Source organism: Elephantulus edwardii, unplaced genomic scaffold (genome assembly GCF_000299155.1).
Source record: "Elephantulus edwardii isolate Elephantulus edwardi_28Jun2011 unplaced genomic scaffold, EleEdw1.0 scaffold00079, whole genome shotgun sequence".
NCBI lineage: Eukaryota > Metazoa > Chordata > Mammalia > Macroscelidea > Macroscelididae > Elephantulus > Elephantulus edwardii.
Window position 1 is genome coordinate 10,749,718 of NW_006399829.1, and position 20,544 is coordinate 10,770,261.

Here is a 20,544-nt window from a genome sequence, read left to right on the forward strand (position 1 = left end):
TGTCAGAGGCAGTGAGATTGGCACAGGATAGAGCACAGTTTAGGGCTTTTGTACATAGGGTCGCTATGAGTCGCAAATGACTCGACAGCACATAACAACAACAACATCTTCTGTAATCTAAATGTAAGAGGCAGACACTGTGCGTTGTAGATAACAACTTGTTTGCAGGACTGTTTAGGAAAATATTTTCTTTATATTTTTAGTGTGATTACAAAGAGTATTTATTGTGGATCCAAGCAAGATGAAATAATTAACAACGTCCATCTTTTGTCCACCTTTCTTGATGCTGCTGCTCATTGACCCAGTGGTTAAATTTTGATTTTGAGATGCAATCCACGATCTGTGGGGAAATGTTTAAGATTGAAAACATAAAGCCCTAAACATCTGTGAAGTAGTCTTCTGATTAACTCTCTTATTAATCTTTTCTCCAGAAACTTTATTTAAGTTCAGACACCTCTTTACCACAACCCGAAGGCTGTTTTTGGAAGGAGTGGCTAACGCTTTCTTTAGGTGCTCTGTTCGCTTAACCAGTGATTATGACCTAAAAACGTTGTCATTACAGGGATGTTCCATGAAACAAAGCCTTAATGAATTTGCTTGAGAATAGTGTTAAAACACTGTGTGGTTAAATTGCAGCATAAGCAGGAAAGAGATTCTTCTAAAATTCATTTAGTGTACTTGAATAGAAGCAATGAGTAGAGGTGCTCTTGGTTAAACTGGTTAATAGACGGTTTGGAAGTTTTGATTCCTTTTGAAAGAAATCTCTTTACCCTAACTATAATCTTTCTTACTTTCGCATGCATTTTCTGCATTTCCCTTTTACATGTTCTCATTTATTTCCATGGCAACTGCATCTTATAATACCGTCTCTGGGGGTAATTATTGCCACTAATTAGTTATATTTCATTTTTAATGATATTTCATTTATTCCTTTTGCTAGCTGGATTGCCTTTTGCAATTCTTACTTCAAGGCATACCCCCTTCAATCGAGGAGTGTTCTGTAATGATGATTCCATCAAGTACCCTTACAAAGAAGACACCATACCCTATGCGTTATTAGGTGGAATAATCATTCCATTCAGTATTATCGTTGTAAGTTAAATCCGCTTTTCCAAGTTTATTGATTTTGGGTGATTTAATTTTTTTTCCTGTTAAGATATTAATGATTAAATGTATAACCTGAAACAATGTCTATTTTTTTCAGCCTTTAAGTAAAAATGTTATTTAAGCAAGATAATTTTAACTGCTTGTGACAAAAAGAGTATAAATGTATATCTGAATAACCTTATAAAATATATTTTATGATAATTTATTATATTACTGTGACATTGAGAACTCTTAATACCATTGTTTGGAAGTATTAGTATAGTGGATAACTGAATGTTATAGCAATATATTTCTAGCATAGTTTATATATAGAATATAATTGTATAAGAATTCATTCTCTTTGTGTGAATGTCTCAGGCCTCTTAAACCACTGTAATACAGAAAAGAAAATTTCTAACTAATGTTAAAATTTCATTTATTTGTGGTTACTTTAAAGCATTTAAAGTGCGTGCCATAAATGGAAGGAGAAAGCATGTATTTAGCAATAAACCCAAAAGAATATTTGCTGGTATTGAAGACAAGGCTGAGTCTTGAACCATATTCTTTTCAGTATTTCAGCAGGAAATACGTGAATAGATGTGGCTTCAGGGAGAAGACTTCAGTGTCTGGACTAGATGAATATTGTCTTTTTAATTTCTTAATGCAGAAATTCTATGATTTAATTTAATTAACAGTCTTTTAAAAAAAACAGTGGAATCTTTTGATGTAGACAAATCTTTTACTGAGTTCTTACTATTATAAGAAAGCAAGCCAAGTCCATGGTTCTTTGATTTAGGAGGAAGTTTTGAGTTATTTTTTTTAAAGTATATGTGTTTCAGAGAGATTACTATTTAAATAGAACATTTTTATTAGGGCTGTTAGTTGCAAATAGACAAAATTCAAGAGTACAAATAAACACTGCTAGAAATACTTGTCTCCTTTTTTTTGGGGGGGGGGATATGATAAAAAGAATGCCATTCAAGCAGGACTACAAAAATCAGAAGGCAAGGCCTGACAAAAAGCTTATTTAATAAAGCCTCTTAGTTAGATTTCATTAGCTTGAAATTTTTTATTATTTGAAGAGCCTGTGAGAGTTTATATTTAATAAAAGTCAAAATAATAAGAATATTGGCTTCATTAAAAAGAACAAACTGTTTACATCTGAGAAACCCCAATGGAAAGTTGCTGTGACTAGAAACCAGTGTGCTGGCAGTGCAATTTTGTGTTTAAAGCTCTGCATGAACCGGCCGTCGGTGGAAAGAAGCCATGTTTGAGTGACTCTCAACAATGGTGATTATGACTAGGAATGCACATAAGGATAACTAGCAGTTTATGGAAAATAGTTGAGTAGTTAAACAAGAACACTTGGGACAGCTGCTAAAAGCATGGTTAAAATCACTTTTCACCTGCTAAAATCATGATTAAGGTACTTGCTGTGGAGTCCTCAAAGATGAACTCCATAGGTGAGGAAACGTGTGTCTGGTTACCATTCTATCAAGAAGTTCATTAGTGGACCATTTCAACAGATGGAGTTAATTCATGCTTTCAGACAGGACCACTTGAGGCAGTGATAGTGGGGGTGCAGGATGTGATACACACCCACTTAATGCCATTGCTTCAGAACCAAATCAGAGCTGACCTTCCCACCGTGGTTTTCAGAGGCTGTAAATCACATGGGAGGAGACTGTTTCTATCAGAGTGTCACTTTGTTGTTATGCATCATCAAGTTTAGTACAACTAACAGCAACCGTGTGGACAAGAGATCTGAATTCAGTCCTACTCTGTGCCATCCTCATTATCTGTGATACACTTGAGCCCAATGCTATAGCCACCATTTCAGTCTATGTAATTGAGGGTCTTTCTCTGTTTCACTGACTCTCCACCTTCCCAAGCATGATATCCCTATCCAAGGAATGTTCCTCTAGCAACATGTCCAAAGTATGAGAGAGGAAGCTTTGTCATCCTTGCTTTCAAGAAACATTCTGGCTGTACTTTTTCCAAGACAATTCTCTTTGTTCTTTTGGCACTCAACAAGATCGCCAATACTCTTGTCCAACACCACAGCCCAAAGGCATAGTTCTTCTCTTATGCTTATTTGTTGTCCAGCTCTCAGAAGCATAGCGGAAAGACCATTGCCTAAACCAAGTGCCATGGTTAAAGAATTTGTGGAAAGAATCATTGGAGAATTCTGTCAGCAGCCAGAACCAGGCCAGGTTCAACAAATCTAAAATACGTCCTTGAATCTGTCCTACCTGAATTAAAAAAAAAAAAAAAAAAGAATAATAATCTTAAGAACAGTGTGAGGGCTTGAACAGAGGTCAAAGAACAGAGAAGCTGTGGGATGAAATCAAGGATTTCATACAAGAGCAAAAGAGAGACCAAAGTGGATGTCAGAAAAATCTATGAAAATTGTGTTAGAGCATTGAGAAGCTAAAACAAAGAGAAGAGATGTAAAAGTAAAAGAACTGAATCAAAGATTTTGAAGGGCCGCTCGAGAAGCACAGCATTATAATGGAATGTGCAAAGAAGTGGAGTCAGAAGAACTTACTCAGCATTTCTCAAGCTGAAAGAACTGAAGAGCCAATTCAAGCCTTGAGTTGCAAGACGGAGAGATGCCAGAGGCAAAATCTTGACTGCTCCAGAAAACATAAAAAGAAGATGGAAGGAATAGAGTCACTGTACCAAAAAGAATTTGGGATGACATCTGTCATGCTAATTGTGGAGGGTTGGCATTCCTCGAAATACATGTGCTTTCTGCCTTCCATAGGATCTGTCTTCAGAAAAGGATCTGCATTCCTATTAAGTTTCATAGTGGGAGCCTATATTTCTGTTTAGATGGACATTTAAGCAATTTTATATGCCTTTTACCTAGAAGGCAACACCATTTATTCTTTGCTAGGTCAGTGTGGTGGAGCAGCTTTCTGTTAATTAAGACATCACTCTTACTTTTGAAGAATTAACACTCTACTTGTCAAGTTAACACGTTCTGATTAGGATGCTGAAAGAATTTTTGGTATCAATTCCTTTTAGGAGGCAATATTTTATTTAATTTGGTATGGCTCACACTGGAGACAGCTAGATAAAAGTATTCATATCCGTGAGAGTGTTTTAATGCATTGCTAACTTGGTTTTGGAAAAATAAGGTGAAGCAGAAAAACTAGTACGTATTAGAAGTTTAAGTTCATTACTTCCATGTTCTGTGCTCTTCCCCAAGCACCCAACAAGTTAACTAATAGTCCGTTCTGTATTTATTTTGGACTCAGGAAGCTAGAGTATGGCTTTTATCACCAAATATAATTTTAAAATCAATATTCTTCTAATTTCTCAAGATACTGGTTTTATACACTTGGACATTTTTTATGCCTTTTAAACACATTACATTATTGAAGCCTACATAAAGTAATTTATTTCTCGGAAAATATCCTTGAACTTCTTTTTCCTCTAAAATTTTTGTATTTTAAATTTTGTATTTGTAAATTTTCTGTTGATTATGACTCATAGCAAACCTATGAAAAACAGCTCTGAACCCAGCCCTTTCCTGAGCCAAAGGAACCAACTCAATCCATCCCATCCTGGGGCTTCGTCTCTTGTGCTGACCATCTATCCTTCTATGTATGATGTCCTCCAAGGACCGCCCCCTCCTGATAATATGCCCAAAGTACATTAGACAGAGTTTCAAAATACATGCTCCAGGGAGCAACCTGGTTTCACTTTCTCCAGGACAGACCTGTTCTCTTGTTGTGTGTGTGCTATCAAGTTGGAACTAACTAAGAGCTGACCCTCCAGGGGGTTTTCAGAGGTAGTAAATTGCATGGGAGGAAATGGCTCATCTTTTACTGTGGAGCAGCTGGGGGAGATTCTAACCACGTGCTTTTGGGATTACAGGGAAGCTTCTTATTATTAGGCCCCTAAAGTACATTCTGACTCATAGTAGCCCTGTGCACAACAGAACAAAGCAGTGCTTGGTCCTGTGTGATCTTTATAGTTGTTGCTATTATTAGTTGTATTACTAGATAATTAATAATAGTGCTATTTTTTAAAAAAGAAAAATTATCACCTTCATTGATGGCCTAGTGGTGAGGAGTTGAGAGCTGCCAACCCAGAGGCAAACAGTTCGAATCCTCAGATCAGTTTTATGGGAGAAAGATGCACAATATCCTCCTATACAACTTACAGCCTCTGAAAATCTACTGGAGGGTTAGGTATGACTTGGTGGTGTCTGAACGATACATAACAACAGCAGCATCCCCTTTCACCACTTTGTAGGTAGGAACATGTACACACACACACACACACACACACACACACGTGCTATTAGAATCTAGGAAAGTTCTCAACATAGTTGTTTACGAGAAGTTTTTATTTGACTTCACTTTTTCAAAAAGCTAATGAAAAGTAAAGAGTTACTTGAAATGTGAAGCACCACTTCTTTTAATGAGACTTTCAAAGGTTGCCTAGTTTAAGATCTCTTGGAAAAGCCGGGTTGGTGGACACTGCCTCTTCAACTGTTTACATCAGCATTGTATACCTACATTTATATTTTTTTTTCTCTTTACAAAACTGTATTATCAAAATAGTGATGGTCAGCTGAAAGTACTTATATAAGACATATTCTTATTGGGGAAGTTTGTGATCTTTGAATAAATCATGGTTTCTGTCCTCCATGATACAGCACTGTCTACTTCCGAAGATCACCTGTTAGAATACAAGAAAAGAAAGACATTCTTACTGTTTAAGGTGAACTTGGAAATGACTTTGGCTCAACAATGGCCTTATAAGCAGCTGCCATGTTTACTCTGCTGCTTTATGTGTTATTTAGATTAAATATATCCTGTTTAGCCTCTACTTGTAAAGAAAAAAAGTATTTTTTAATTTTTTAAATTAAAAAAATGTTAATTTATGTATTAGTTTAATAATTAAAATAGTGTCTTTAAATTGAGCATTTTAAAATTATGAATTATGATTGTATATTTTATTTTGTTTCAAATACTTGGTTGCTTCTTTAACAAATTATTTTTCTGTTTCTTTTCTAGATTATTACTGGAGAAGTATTATCTGTTTACCATAAGCTTTTGCACTCAGATTCCTTTGTGGGAAACAGCTACATAGCCTGTATTTACAAATCCATGGGAACTTTTCTATTTGGTGCAGCTGCTAGTCAGTCCTTGACGGACATTGCCAAGTATTCAATAGGCAGACTGCGGCCTCACTTTTTGGATGTTTGTGACCCTGATTGGTCAAAGATCAACTGCAGTGATGGTTATATTGAAAACTACGTATGCAGAGGAAATGTAGACAAGATTAAAGAAGGCAGGTGAGTGTTAAATTGCTACTTCTGGTTTTATCTTGTATGTTCTTAGGTGGAAGGTTTCAGTGACTGAGAGATAGGTTATTGCTATTTGAGAGAAACTGGTGTGTGAGGTGGAGATGGAGCAAACCCCCGTGCCCACTCCAGTATTAATTCCTTTGACTTTGTTCTTCCTTTTGAAGTGTGCTTTGTCTGTTCTAGGTCCTCTTTAGAGAGCTCTGGGAGCCTAGTCTGTAGGGAGTTGTGTTCATCAGATCCACCAGGGATCTTCCTTTGAGATTGGATCAGCTGTAGGTCTGTTCTCCTTCGAGACACTGAGTTTGAGGTTTCTGGTGATTTTGGCTTTAGGCTTTTAAAAATTTATTTGCTAGAATTTTGATTGAGATTGCTCCATTTGTGAAGAATTTCCATCTTAATATTATCCTAGTTCATAAACATGGTCTGTTTATTTTATATTTCCTTTAACTTATCTTAACAATATTAATTTTCAGTCATCACAAAGTTTTTAAAAATTTTTTGTAATGAGATGAGACTCTGAATATTGCATTAGAGCACTGAGAGGCCAAAGCTAAAGGAAGAAATCAAGAAATTAAAGAGTTGAACAGAAAATTTCAAAGGGCAGTTTGGGGCAACAAAGCAAGATACTATAATGAAATGTGCAAAGAAATGGAGTTAGAAAATCAAAAGGGCTGAACTCACTCAGCATTTCTTAAGCTGAAGGAGTTGAAAAACAAAATCAAGCCATGAGTGACCATACATAAGGATGCTTTTGGTAGAGTGTTAAATGATCCAAGAAGCATTAAAAGAAGATGGAAGGAATATACAGAGTCACTGTATCAGAAGGAATTGGCTGACACAGAAGAATTTAATGAAATAACATGAGCAAGAGCCTATGGTGATGAAGGACGAAGTGAAGTTCAAGTTGCTCTGAAGGAATTGGCAAAAAACAAAGCCCCAGGAGTTGACAGCATATCAATTGATTTATTTTAACAAACAGATGCTGCCCTGGATGTGCGTACTATGTTGTGTCAAGAAATCTGGAGGACAGCCAGCTGGCCAACTGACTGCAAGAGATAGATATCAGAGAAAGGTGACCTGATAGTGTGGAAATTATAGAACAATATCATTAATATCACATGCAAGCAAGATTCTGCTGAAAATTACCCAACATGTCAACAGAGAACTGCCAGATGTGCAGGCTGGATTTAGAAGAGGTTGTGGTACTAGGGATATTATAGCTGATGTTAGATGGATCTTGGGAGAAAACAGTGAGTACCAGAGGAATGTCTATCTGTGCCTCATTGACTATGCAAAAGCTTTTCACTGTGTGGATCACAACAAGCTGTGGTTGATTCTGAGAAGAATGGGAATCCCAGAACACTTGATAGTGCTTAACGCAAAACCTGTGCTTCGAACAGGAGGCAGTCATTAGAACAGAGCAAGGGAACACTGCATGGTTCAAAATTGGGAAGGGACTCCTTCAGCGATGTATTCTGTCTCCATACCTTTTCAATCTGTATGCAGAACAGATCATCTAGGACGCTGGGCTGTACAAGAAGGAATGTGGCATCAGGATTGGAGGAAGATTCATCAACAGCCTGTGTTAAGCAGATAACACAACCCTGCCTGCTGAAACTGGGAGGACGTTAAGCACTTGCTGTAGAAGGTCAAGGACTGCAGCCTTCAATATGGATTGACGCTCAACATCAAGAAAACAAAGATTCTCACCACTGAGAGAGGCTAATTGGCAGCATCCGTATGGATGGTGAAGAGATTGAGATAGTTAACAGTTTTAGTTTACTTGGTTCCACAGTCAACACTCTTGGTAACAGCAGCCAGGAAATCAGGAGACGAATTACATTGGGAAAGTCAGATGTCAAGGACCTCTTCAGAGTACTGCAGAGCAACAGTGCCAGGCAGGAGACTAAGGTGCATCTGATCCAGGCTAGAGTTTTTGCAATTGTGTGCTATGCATCACAGAGCTGGACTAGAGTGAGTCACTAGGGATGATAGACAATTGATGCCTTTGAGCTGTGGTGCTGGAGAAAAGTGTTGAATATACCATGGACTGTTAGGAGAACAAAAGGTTTGTCCTGGAGAGGGCGAAGCCGGACTGCTTCTTGGAGGCAAGGATTCTGAAACTTTGTCTAACATACTTTGGGCATGTTGCAAGGAAGGACCAGTCCTTTCAGAGGGACATCATATTTGGGGGAGTGGAGGAACAGTGCAGGAGAGGAAGACCCTTGATGAGAGGATTGATTTAGGATTGGAGTAGTGAGAGTAATGTTTTGGGGACAATGAGATTGGCACAGGATAGAGCAGGGTTTAGGGCTCTTGTACATAGGGTCCATATGAGTCACAAACCACTCACAGGCACCTAACAACAACAACAACACAGTGATGTCACACTTGGTTGCCAGTGTGAAGAGATATTTAAAGTATCTCAATTTTCTGGTTTTTTTGTTTGTTTGTTTGTTTTGTTACTAGTGAGTAGAAATACAATTTGGCTTTTATATTGACTTTGAATCCTACAGTCTTGCTTGAACTCATTTATTAGTTGGAAGACCTTGTTTTTTTAGCTTCCTTACGTTTTTCTGTATTCCCATTAGTACTGTCTGTGAACAGTGGCAGTTGTACTTAATGTCTTGGTTTCCTAGGGCTGGTGTAAAACAGATACCAAAAGTGAATGCTGTATAGCACATCTGTTTCCTCAAGAGTGTAGGAGGGTCAAGTCCAGATTCATAGTTTTGTTCTAAGTAGAGATCCTTTCTCTCTCAACTCCTGTAACTCTGGGCATTTTTTGGGGTTCTGATTTTTCACTAGTGTGTTTTGGGAGTTTGACATCTCTGATTGGTGAGTCTTTTATTCAGTCCTGTGAGTTTTTGTTTCATGTGTTTTGTGACACTGTATGTATACTGTCCTAGGCCTCTGATCACAATTAGAGTTTAGTGCTGTAGCTGTTTTGGTTTTTTTTGTAACCCTATCACCTTTCGAAGTTCCCACAGTAATGCAGGGAAGGGTCAGGAAAACAATTTTTAAACAGTTGTGTGAATATCTGGGTCGTTAAGATTATTTCTATAATTTAATTTCATTAGAAGTGATTACTGTTTATAATTTTCAGTGAGATGATCCCTTAGTAAACTGAGATTCTTGAAAAAGGAGAAAGGAAAATCAAACATAAATATGAAATTTTAGGGAACCTTTTGTATCTTCCTAGAAAAATGTGCTTTTACAGTGTTTCCAGGCTGACTCGTCATGGATGGTTTTGGAGCTGTGTAACGCTGGTGCATAGCTGTGGCTTTGTGTAGCTATTCTCTTGTGAAATATAGTTTGGCTGGACACAGATTTTCTATTCTTTTCACTTGAATTTTAGTCAAGAAGCAAAAAAATTATACATTTCGGTCTATTGCTCTTTTTATTTGCTTAATCTCAATGGCCTGCCCCCTGTAAATTTTTACTTATAAAATGATAATGTCTGACATTAGAGAGAAAGGAACATAAGCACCCAGAATGAGTCATTTTTGTTGACCGTATAAATGAGTCAGAGTTACATTTGAGGATGAGATTATCCTCCTACAATTTTGGTTTTTGGTCTTGATTTTTTTCCTCCTCTGTCTCCATTTTTCTCCTGATCCCAGCCCCTTTTCCCTTTTGCACATGTGTACAGTCTTGTGCTCTGTCTGATGTCATAAGACTTTTGCTGGCCTCCTTTTATGGTGGCCTTTAGGAACTAAACATAGAAATGAGAACATAGTTAGGCCTTAATGGAGTACTTAGTAATTTTAATATCCAGACTGCTTTTAGTCACTGTCTCAAATTAATTTGCTATAAACTAAAAGGGCCTATTGCATCATTCGGATGTCCAGCAACTATTGCCTGTGCCAGTGAGTATTGCATGACCCTGTTTTGAAGAAAATTGCTAATGAGCCCCTGTCATTCTAGACTCCAGCTCTCTTTCAGGTCAAGATATTCTTCAGGCAAGCTTCTGAACTTCAGGGTTTCATTGGAATCATCTGAACCACATCTGATTCAGAATGCTTGAGATAGAGCTGGAGAATTTGTGTTTCTATTACTTACCTGCCAACTACTATTTCTCCAGGTCTGGGGGCTGCATGTTGTAGCACGCTGTCCTGGTTTATAGGAACCTGACGTTTCATGGCATCAGCTCTCTCAGGATTCAGTGAACTAATATTTCAGACTGCTTTGCTGGCTGCTCTGTTTGTATAGTCCACTATAGTAATTATTGGCTACGTAAAGAGAATTTTTTTTTCCTTTCATTTATTTGAGTAGTGCTCTTTAGAGGCAGGGTAGTGAAACTTTGTCTCACATACTTTGGGCCTGTTGTCAGGAGGGGCTAATCTTTGGAAAAGGACACCATGCTGGGAAAGGTGGTCAGAGAAAGAGAGGAAGATCCCCCTCCTGTGTAAGATGGGTTGACACAGTGACTGTAACAATGGGCTCAAGCATATTGGAGATGGTGAGGATAAGACAAGGTTCAGAGCTATTGTTCACAGGCACTGTGAGTCACAGTGGTATTCTGGTTCTGACAACAACAAGAAGAGCAAATACAGAGGCTAATGCAAATACAGAGGCTAATGCATGCAGCACTAATTGAAAGGCTGAAATCCAAATCCATTCCCTGTTCCATGGGATAAACATGTGCACTCTTTCTATAAAGATTTCCAGCCTGGGAAAGCCTCTGGGGCAAAGAGCTGCTCTGAGTAGTCGATTTGATTGACTGCAGTGTTTTTGTTTTTTTTGGAGTACAAACTTGGTGTTAGTGATGAATTTTGAATCACTGGTCACCTAAGTGCATGAGTCAATGAACTATTTCTGTTTTGATTGTGGCATCGATGCATCATACAATATATTGCATTGTTTGTATATTGTTTTGTTAGATGTTTAATTGTATCTTTAGATTGTAGAGATTGATCTGAATGTGAGAAGTAGTGCTTCTTTCATCCTTTTTAGAAATGTCGCCCACATACAGGTTAAATGAAGTTGAAATCTGAGGGTGTGCCCTCTGTAATAGTGAAAACCCATAATAACTAGACTGACTGGAGTTATTTAAGTACCTGGCAAAACCTGTTTGTCCTTTGAGAGAATGACTTCTTCTATCTGGTCTAATTGTAGATGTCACCAAAAGAAGCCTTGATGCCTCCAGAAAGGTTAATTTGTTCAGACTTTTTGTGTCTTGTGCCGTGTACTGTAAATGAGACAGCCTTCTTCTCAATCATGTATATCTCCTTGGAAATATCAGCATTTTGTATTCTGATAGAGAATGGAGGAGATGAGGATTTTAAGTTACTTCACTTTATAAAAGGACATTAGTCTTTAGTGTGCTTAAAAGGTGACTGCTCTCTCACTTGTACAGCACCCTGGTTTTTCAGCCCTGGTCATTCCCACAGTTGAGCTGACATTTTCAGTCACCTCAGATACATCTGAAATCTAGGCAGTGATTAAGGAAAACTGATGGAGAATTGACCATCTGAATTACAGTGTTGGCAAAGGATATTGAATGTATCCTGGATCACCAGAAGAATGAGCCAGTCTGCTTGGGGAAAGGACAGCCAGACAGTTCATTAGGAAGGAGGATAGTGGGACGTCGTCTCACAAGTTTGGGACATGTTCTCAGGAGGAGCTGGTCCTCAAAGAAGGCTCCAAGCTTTGCAGCAGGTCATGGAAACAGAAGAAAGAGCTTCAATGAGATAGAGACAGTGGCTCGAACAGTGGTGACCATGAGGGCAGCAAGGGCTGGACAGCGATTTGTTCCTTTGTACTCAGAATTGCTGTGAGTTAGAACCTATTGGATAGATTCTAAAAATAACACCATACCACATCATTAGATTTTCAGTTCTGAAAAGTTAAAAAATGCTTCATCTGTTGGAAGCTTAATTATTTTAAATTAATTTGGCTTCGGTAATCTGTTATTACTATTATTATTTTAAAACTATATATGTACAGACATGTATGTGTGTGTGTGTGTGTGTGTGTGTGTGTGTGTTTATATATGCTGTTGTTGTTGTTATGTGCCATTGAGTTGCCTGCGATTCACAGTGACCCTGTGTACAACAACCATAAATCCTGCTTTATCCTATGGCAGTCTTATTTTTTCTGACACACCTACCCTGATTACCCGAGTCACTGATTCAATCCATCTCACGGAGGATCTTCCTCTCCTGTGCTGTCCCTCCACCCTCCCAAGCATGACATCTCTCTCCAAGGACTGGTCCCTCCTTGCAACATTTACAAAGTATGTCAGATGAAGCTTCAGAATCCTTGCCCGCAAGGAGCAGCCTGGTCTCACCCTCTCTAGAATGAACCTGTTTACTCTCTTAGCAGTCCATGATATAATCAATACTCTTTTCCAACACCACAGCTCAAAGGTATCAACTCTCCTCCTACCATCCCTCGTCATTGTCCAGCTCTCTGATGCATAACAAGTGATTGCAAGGACCATGGCCTGTATCAGGTGCACCTTAGTCTCCAGACTGACATCGATGCTCTTTAGCACTTTGGAGAGGTCTCAGACAGCAGGCTTTCCCAATGTAATATATCTTTTAATTTCCTGGCTGCTAGTGCCAAGAGTGCTGATGGTGGAGCCAAGCAAAGTAAAGCTGTCAACAATCTCAATCTCTTCAGTATCCATCATGATACTGCCAGTTGGCCCAGTGGTGAGAATCTTGGTCTTCTTGATATTGAGCTTCAATCCATATTGAAGGCTGCAGTCCTTGACCTTCTACAGTAAGCGCTTCAGGTCCTCCTCTGTTTCAGCAAGCAGGGTTGTGTCATCTGCATAACACAGATTATTGATAGATCTTCCACCAATCCTGATGCCACATATCTCCTCATAGAGCCCAGCCTCCTGGATAATTTGTTCTGCATACAGGTTGAAAAGGTATGGAGACAGGACACATCCCTGGTGTATGCCCTTCCCAGTTTTGAACCGTGCACTGTTTCCTTGCTCTGTTCTGATGACTGCCTCCTGGTCTACGTATAGGTTTCGCATAAGCACGATCAAGTGTTCTGGGATTCCCAGTCTTCTCAGAGTCCGCCATGGTATAGTCAGTGAAACACAGATAGACATAAATACATGTAAAATATATATATCTTGAATTCTTTCTGTATTAGTGGAGGCACAATCAGTCATTTCCTAGAATGGCATCCTGACAGGAGTTACCCTTTATTAGCATGGCTTTCAACGAGACCCCACCAGTTGATCCACAGGTGAAAAGACTTGGTGGTCTGCTCTTGTAGAGATTTTAGTCTTATATATCCTTGGTGGCAGTTCTGCACTGTCCTACAGGGTTGCTGTGAGTCACAATTAACTAGACTGCACACAGTAAGACAGAAGACAAAAACCTTTCAGAGGGCACATTGTTAATTAGGATAGCTTATAGATCATTGGCACGGATAAGAATAGCATTTGATTGTATGTTAAAATTATTATGCAGACATGACATATGTCCCTCATTTTTCTGACATAGTTTATAATTGCCAAACCCCAGGATTGCAAAGGTATTCTTCTTGTGGAGCCATTAAAGTAGGATTTCTGCGTGGTACACTTGATGATGATGTGTTTGTAACATTTAAGTTATGAAAATGTAAGAATAAACAAAAAAACTTATATAATTTAAGATACTAGATTTTATTTTAGCTATATGTGTGTGTGTGTGTGTGTGTGAGAGAGAGAGAGAGAGAGAGAGATCTGTTGTTGTGTCCTGTTGAGTCTGAACCAACCAACAACTGACCTTCCATAGTTAACCCGCTGGTTGGTTTTCAGAGGTAGTTAATCTCATGGGAGGAGATCACCCATCCTTCTCCCGCAGGGCACCTGGTGGCCTTGAACTGTGTGCTTTCGGGATTGCAGCACAGCTTCTTGCCACTAGGCCATCAGAGCTACCTACTAAAATATTTTAAAACAGTGCTAGATGTTAGAGATACAAAGTAAATTAGGATGTATTATCAGTCAGGGAGGATAGGAATTTCCCAGTACATTTCCTCCTGTTCCTCTCTATGTTCTGATTTTTCTATAAAGAACATATATAATTGGAGATAATATGGGATATTCTTTGTCAAGACTTGTCCCTCTATTATCCAACCTTTAATGTGATGAAGGCTCAGTAAAAGAAAATTTTACCATAGAAAGATTGGTGCTGAGTTAAGTGTGGTCTCTGATGCTCGAAGTTTTTTCCCTTGTGAAGTAATGACAATAATTCCAATCTAGATATGAAGCAATCTAGGATATCCTGTCAGGGATCTCTGGTGGCTTAGTGCTAAGGAATTGGCCATTGCAAAGGCATGCTCATGGTTCAAGTCCACCAGCTGTTCTGCAGTAGAAAGATGGGCAGTATCCTCCCACAGAGTTAACGATCTTTGAAAACCCTCTGGAGAGTCAGCTATGGAACGGTTACAACTAAAGGTACAACAATCACAAGAAGAGGATATGTAGGAAAGGTTTTTTTTAGAGGAAGAAGTGGCTGCGCAGACTCCAGTAATGATTAACTAAAAAAATGTGGAATCTCGCTCTATGCAGAAGGATGAACTGTTAGTATAAAACTTGATGTGCTCAGAACCATGAGCAGTTTGGTGCTGCCAGAGTGTAAGGTGGCAAACAGTAGTAGATGATGGTGTGGAGAGGTCGATGTGACTCTGAACAGCTGGTGCTAGTGAAGAACGTGAAGCAGGAGAGTAACATGGTGGTTCTCGTTGTTATGTTGTTGTTGTTGATTGCCGTTGAGCCGAGCATGACTCATAGCAAGTGACCCTATGAACAAAAGGCCTGACGCCTTTCTCTAACTTTCATCATTTATCAAAAGTTTCCAGAGGCCTGTTGTTTAGGAAGTGGATGCCACTCCTGTTTAATGTAGAAAACATTCCACTTCTGCTTAACTGTCCTCTAAACATACTAAATCGGGCACTGAAATGTGCTCCTTGGAGGCAAAGATGAGAAAGCTTCTTCTCCTATACTTCAGGCATGTTTCTAGGAGGGGCTATTCCTTGGAGAGGAACATGATGCTGGGAAGGGTGGTGGGTCAGCAAAGGGGAAGAAGAACCTCAGCCAGATGGATTGACAAGGTGACTGCTGCAATGGTCTCTCCTGTGTCAGGGGGTGTGAGGATGACCAGAGCAGGTCAGAGTTCATTGTTGTACACGATGGCACTTCACAACAGCAACAACAACAACAACATAACATTTTACCAAAATGGAATCATAACAACAGACATTGAAATGTTAAGTGATAGGGAACTTGAGATAGTGAAGGAAATGTGACTTTTCTAGTATTTCCTCTTGGTTAGGAAAGATTTCTTTAAGTTCAGTTTGTGGCACTCCACTAGTCTTTGTGGGAACATGAGCTGTGGTGATATCATCCAGTCTAATCTGACCAGAACTATCTGTTCTCTGATAATTTTCTTTGTTGGGTTTTGCCTGTTGCCATTCATGGTTTCTGTTTTCAACTCCTAAATGTCTTTACTGGTACTGAAATACTGAAGGAAACCCACGTAGACATCTTGAGTGTCATCTTTCTTAATGCTGCTGATGAAGTTAGTGACATTTTATAATCCACACAGAGGAGTATGCTGACCATGTGGTAAATAGAGGACTTTCTTCCTCAGTGCTGCATCTTCTGTCACAAAATGAAACAAAATCTTCAGTCTTGCCCTCTGCCTGGCAATATTGCCTCTTCTCTGGCCCGGTGCCCCACTTCCTGCTTTTTTGTCATAATTGCCTCTTGTAAAAAGAAGCTTTAGGGAGTAATTTAGAACTTCTCTTCATCTGCCTTACCTTCAAATGTTTTTACCTCTTAGCAAAGATAGTCTTGTTCAAATGTTTACAAAGCCAAACAAAAAGAGTGTGTGTGATAGGCAAGGTATTACTGGTTGTCTGCATACTTTGTAGTATGCCCTTTGAACACCATTCTCTTTATTGCTGCTTTTGTTTGCCCTACTCTTGTCCGTTTTCCTTTTTTTTTTTCCCATTTTTTTAATTTAGGTTGTTTATTTTTTTAACCTCCTTAGCTAGGTGTGTTTAGTAATTTGGAAGGCTGAGACAAACAGTGCCGTGGAAAATAGGCCTGGAGGGATTCTGCTCTGCACACATGGGGTCACCACAGCCTGCGGTGGTGATTAGAGTCCTTTTGCACTCCCACTACTTTTTCCCTAATGCGAAAGGAAATGTGTGCCCTCTCTACACCCTAATTCGTAGACACACTGGTGGCATAGAGGCCAGGAGAGGAGCTGCCATCCCAAAGGCACCAACTGCTCCTTGAGAGAAAGATGGGTACTCTCTCCCTGTCCAGTTGATTGCATCTGAAAACCAGCTGGCAGGTCAGCTCTGAGTCGGATCTGGCTCAACAGCACACAGCAACAGTAACAACTTCCCCTAATCAGGGAGTTCTGGTGGCGTGGTCCACCTGACCCAATGGCTGTGACGCTGCAGGTTCAAATGCACCACTGGCTCCTTGGGAGAAAGATGGCGATCCCATCCTGTGTCATTCATTTACAGCCTCGGACACCAGCTGGAAGGTCAAGCCTGAGTCAGTACTATCTTGGCAGCTATGAGTTTATGTTGTGTTAATGTGACACCAGAACTGCCCCGAAGAGTTTCCTAAGCTGTAATTCTGTGGGAGAAATTGTGTTTTCTCCCGCAAAGCTTCCAGGGGCTTCAAATTCCCTATGGTTTCGTCCGCAGCCCAGTGCTTTACTGTTCCCTCCAGGGCTCCATTGAGCATATGGTTAAACATTGCCAAACTGTTCTGAACAGTGAGTGCTCATTTTCCCCATGCTTCACTTAATTTATTCTTAGATGTGAGATTCTTAAGAACCTGATTGCCCATTTCTTTTGTTATTATTATTAATTTTAATAGACATTTACAGAGGTTTTGGACTTCCATTCATTCATTGCTGCACTTGTCTCCCTGCCCACCCCTCCCCACCAGTTTGCTCCCCTCTCCGAAAAGAAAAAGAAAAAAATTCCTTCATTGGTATACAATTGCCCCATCCCTTCCCCTCACCCCGAGTACACTTCTCTATGCAACCTTAATTCTGGATTCCTGTGCTAACCATAATACTCAATCATATATCGCCTTTAGTCTGTTCTTACTAAAGCATTTCTAACTGCTGTTAGTTTCAAAAGATCTTTTGAAAGAAAACAGACCTAATACTTGGAGAAAATTTACTGTTCATGGAATTCTAAAAATTGAGAAATCATTATTCCTGTGTCGCATTGCCTGGAACACAGTGTAATGGTTTTACAGGATTGGTGGTATTGCTAGATGCCAGCAAATTGATTGATCAGTGTTTTAAGTTACTATGGAAGGAAAATTTGTCAAGTCTTTCACATTAATCTGCTGTTATGTGAACTTTTTATCAGGAAATCACATTTGAAGAAAATCCCTTATGTGTCCTTTTTACTTCCTTTTTATTTTTAGAATGTATAAAGGGCAAATTTGTATTCTCTTAAAATGAGTATGGACACTCAGATTAAGCCCGTTTCCTTCCTTATATATTACACCCATGTGCCATCTTTTCAGTTTTCTATTCTCAAGTTCATTGACACAGTGTATGAGCAAGGATATTATATTGCAAATTGTCTCATACGTGTAAATTGCCTCATGTGATATTTTTTATTGTCTTCTCTACCAGCTACATTGTTTGTGTGACCTTTCTCACTTATTTAACTTGATGTTCTACGGGGAGGGGTGACAAGACTTGGCCTTCACAGTAAAATGAAAGCATGGTAGGAGGGAGTTGGCGCCCTCAGCTCTTTGTGCCAGTTGTCTAACCTGTCCTGAGGCTGGAGTGCAGGAGCTCTGGTGTAGTCTCAAGGATGCTGTGCTGCTAACTAAGGAGTCAATACTCATCATCTCTGGGACCACATGTGTCAGAATCAGTCCCCCTCACATACACACTATTTCCTGTAGAAACGTCCCTCTCCTCTCCCTGGTCAGTTCAGACCCTGGCTGCGCCATGCAGCCCATTCTCTCTCTTCCCTAATCATCAGGGCTTAGGTGAACGGGTCCTGGCCACGCATCTGCTCTTTAGGCACAATCACCGCAAGAATGACTCACACAGCACAAAGCTGCCATGTCTCCAGGGACACACACTTAAGACACACTTATCCTGAGAGCGGATGTTCACTCTTACCACTTAGAAGCTCTGCCGAGCCCCCATCTTCTAAGATTTTCATTGGCCTCGCTGCATAGCCATGATGATTACAGCATGCCTGCTGAGATTTAGTTAGTATTGGGCCCCTTGTGGCCCCCCCTTCCTCTGGTCAGCTCCCTATCATTGGCCTCAGGTCTGATCTAATACTCAGGATCTAAGAACAAGGCCAAAATATATACTATACAGAACTTCTCATCTCACAGCTGAGAAGAGTCCAATTTGAAACTCAAAGAGAGGTGTATCTCTCTTAAATAAGTTACAGACCTTCCCTGGGTTTTTGTCTGTCTTTAAAATTGGATTTATAGTCCCTTCCATGAGAGTTTTTGTGAGGAGCATAAATACTACTGTAGGTAAGGAACTTTGACCTAGAAGGTGCAAGCCTTCCGAGTAGCAGCGGGACAGCGATACCATGTGTCCCTCACATGGGACACATCTTACTGGGAAAGACGTTTCCAGACTGTGACCTGGTCCTTTGTGACGTTAGTGGACTCAAGCTTGTGAGACCTTCCTCTGCTGAGGTGCCTCAACTCAAAATGACAAGAAACGGCTGCAAAAGGATGGCTTCACATTAGTAACAAAAAAGGAGAACATGTCAGGGAATAGAGCTGCACTGCTCACCCCAAGGCCACGCTTCTCTGGCCGTTTGAACCCCCACTGGCTCCTCTAAAGAAGGACTGGCTGGCAGTTGCGTCTCATGTGATTTACAGCCTGGGCCGGGCACTGCAGTGTCAGCTCTGAGCTGGTTCTGACTCAGTGGTAGTGAGTAGTGAGTGAGTGAGTCCCGAAGTGCACCTCTCTCAGGGACCATTTAATGTCCATGTGCCTGTCTGCCTCCCTCGGAGCAGCTGGTGCGTTTGAGCCACTGCCCTTTGGGCTGGCAATGTGGTTCATCAGCACTAAGCCACCAGACCTACCTTGTTTCACTAACTGTTTTGTATGTAGGCTAAGGAAGTAGACATGTAAAATTGTAAAATGCTATAAAAAGCGAGAAATGGTGACTGGCGTTTAAGCATTATGAGTACTCTTGTGTGGTCTGGGAGAGGGATTATCTATTTTTGAGAGAATTGTCCATGTTAAAGTTGTGGACAGAGAATATGTTGTCTCCTCCCATTTTACATTTATGCCTCTGAAAACCCACTGGAGAGTCAGCTATCAGTTGGTTTCAACTCAACAATGAGTTTTGAGTTGATAAAAGTTCCAGGGGAAATAGAGAAATGAAAAGAGATTAAAATCTCCAAACTATCCTGGGGATAAAAGCAATGAGGAAGTATCAGTGGAAATTTTGAACACGTGGAGCACTTATAAAAATGAGCTGCCTTCAGCTGTAAGGCAAGCCGCAGCACATTTCTTGCCATCATAGCTCATTATCTTCTGATCTGTTTGAAACAAAAGTGGTAAGAAATCAGTAAGAAAAGCCCATGGTTTTAAGTTAAAACTAATATTAATAACTCATGGATTAAAAGAGAAGTCACATGGCTACTAGAAAGTATGTGGAACAGAATTCACATTTATATCTGTAAATGTTGTTTAATAAAATAAGAAAAGGGGAAATAATAAACCTCTTGTTTTGTACCTCTGAGTTAGAACTGGCCACTGAATGACCTGTCTTTCCCCCACAGAGTGGCTAGTGGGTCTTTGCCTTGCATTTTGGTGGATCCACTTTGCCCCCCCCCTGGCTGGTGGATCAAACCAGTGCCTTTGGTCTGTCAAAGCACCTCCTTACCACTAAGCAGCCAGAACTCTCTTACTCATTAATAAACATAAACTTTTAAAAACTTACATAATAATAACGATAATGAGAATAATTAATAATATGTACCAAATCAAACATAATAAAACACCCAAACTTGGTGCCACTGAGTCAGTTCCAATTTCTAGAAACTCTGTGTTTGCACAGGGTTTGCAGAGCTGTGATCTTTAAAGAAATAGATGACCATTTCTTTCTTTCATGGAATGATTGATAGGATAAAAAAGCTGGTTAGT

At 39.8% G+C, this 20,544-nt stretch overlaps 1 protein-coding gene across 1 annotated transcript in view; it reads left to right on the forward strand.

Annotated features, from left to right (window-relative positions):
• Positions 1-20,544, forward strand: part of PPAP2A (phosphatidic acid phosphatase type 2A) — a 97,162-nt gene that overhangs the window by 64,337 nt on the left and 12,281 nt on the right. Inside the window, exons 2-3 of the mRNA XM_006889590.1 lie at positions 941-1,092; positions 6,120-6,400. Of these exons, the coding sequence (XP_006889652.1) occupies positions 941-1,092; positions 6,120-6,400 (433 nt within the window). The remainder of the gene's footprint in view (positions 1-940; positions 1,093-6,119; positions 6,401-20,544) is intronic.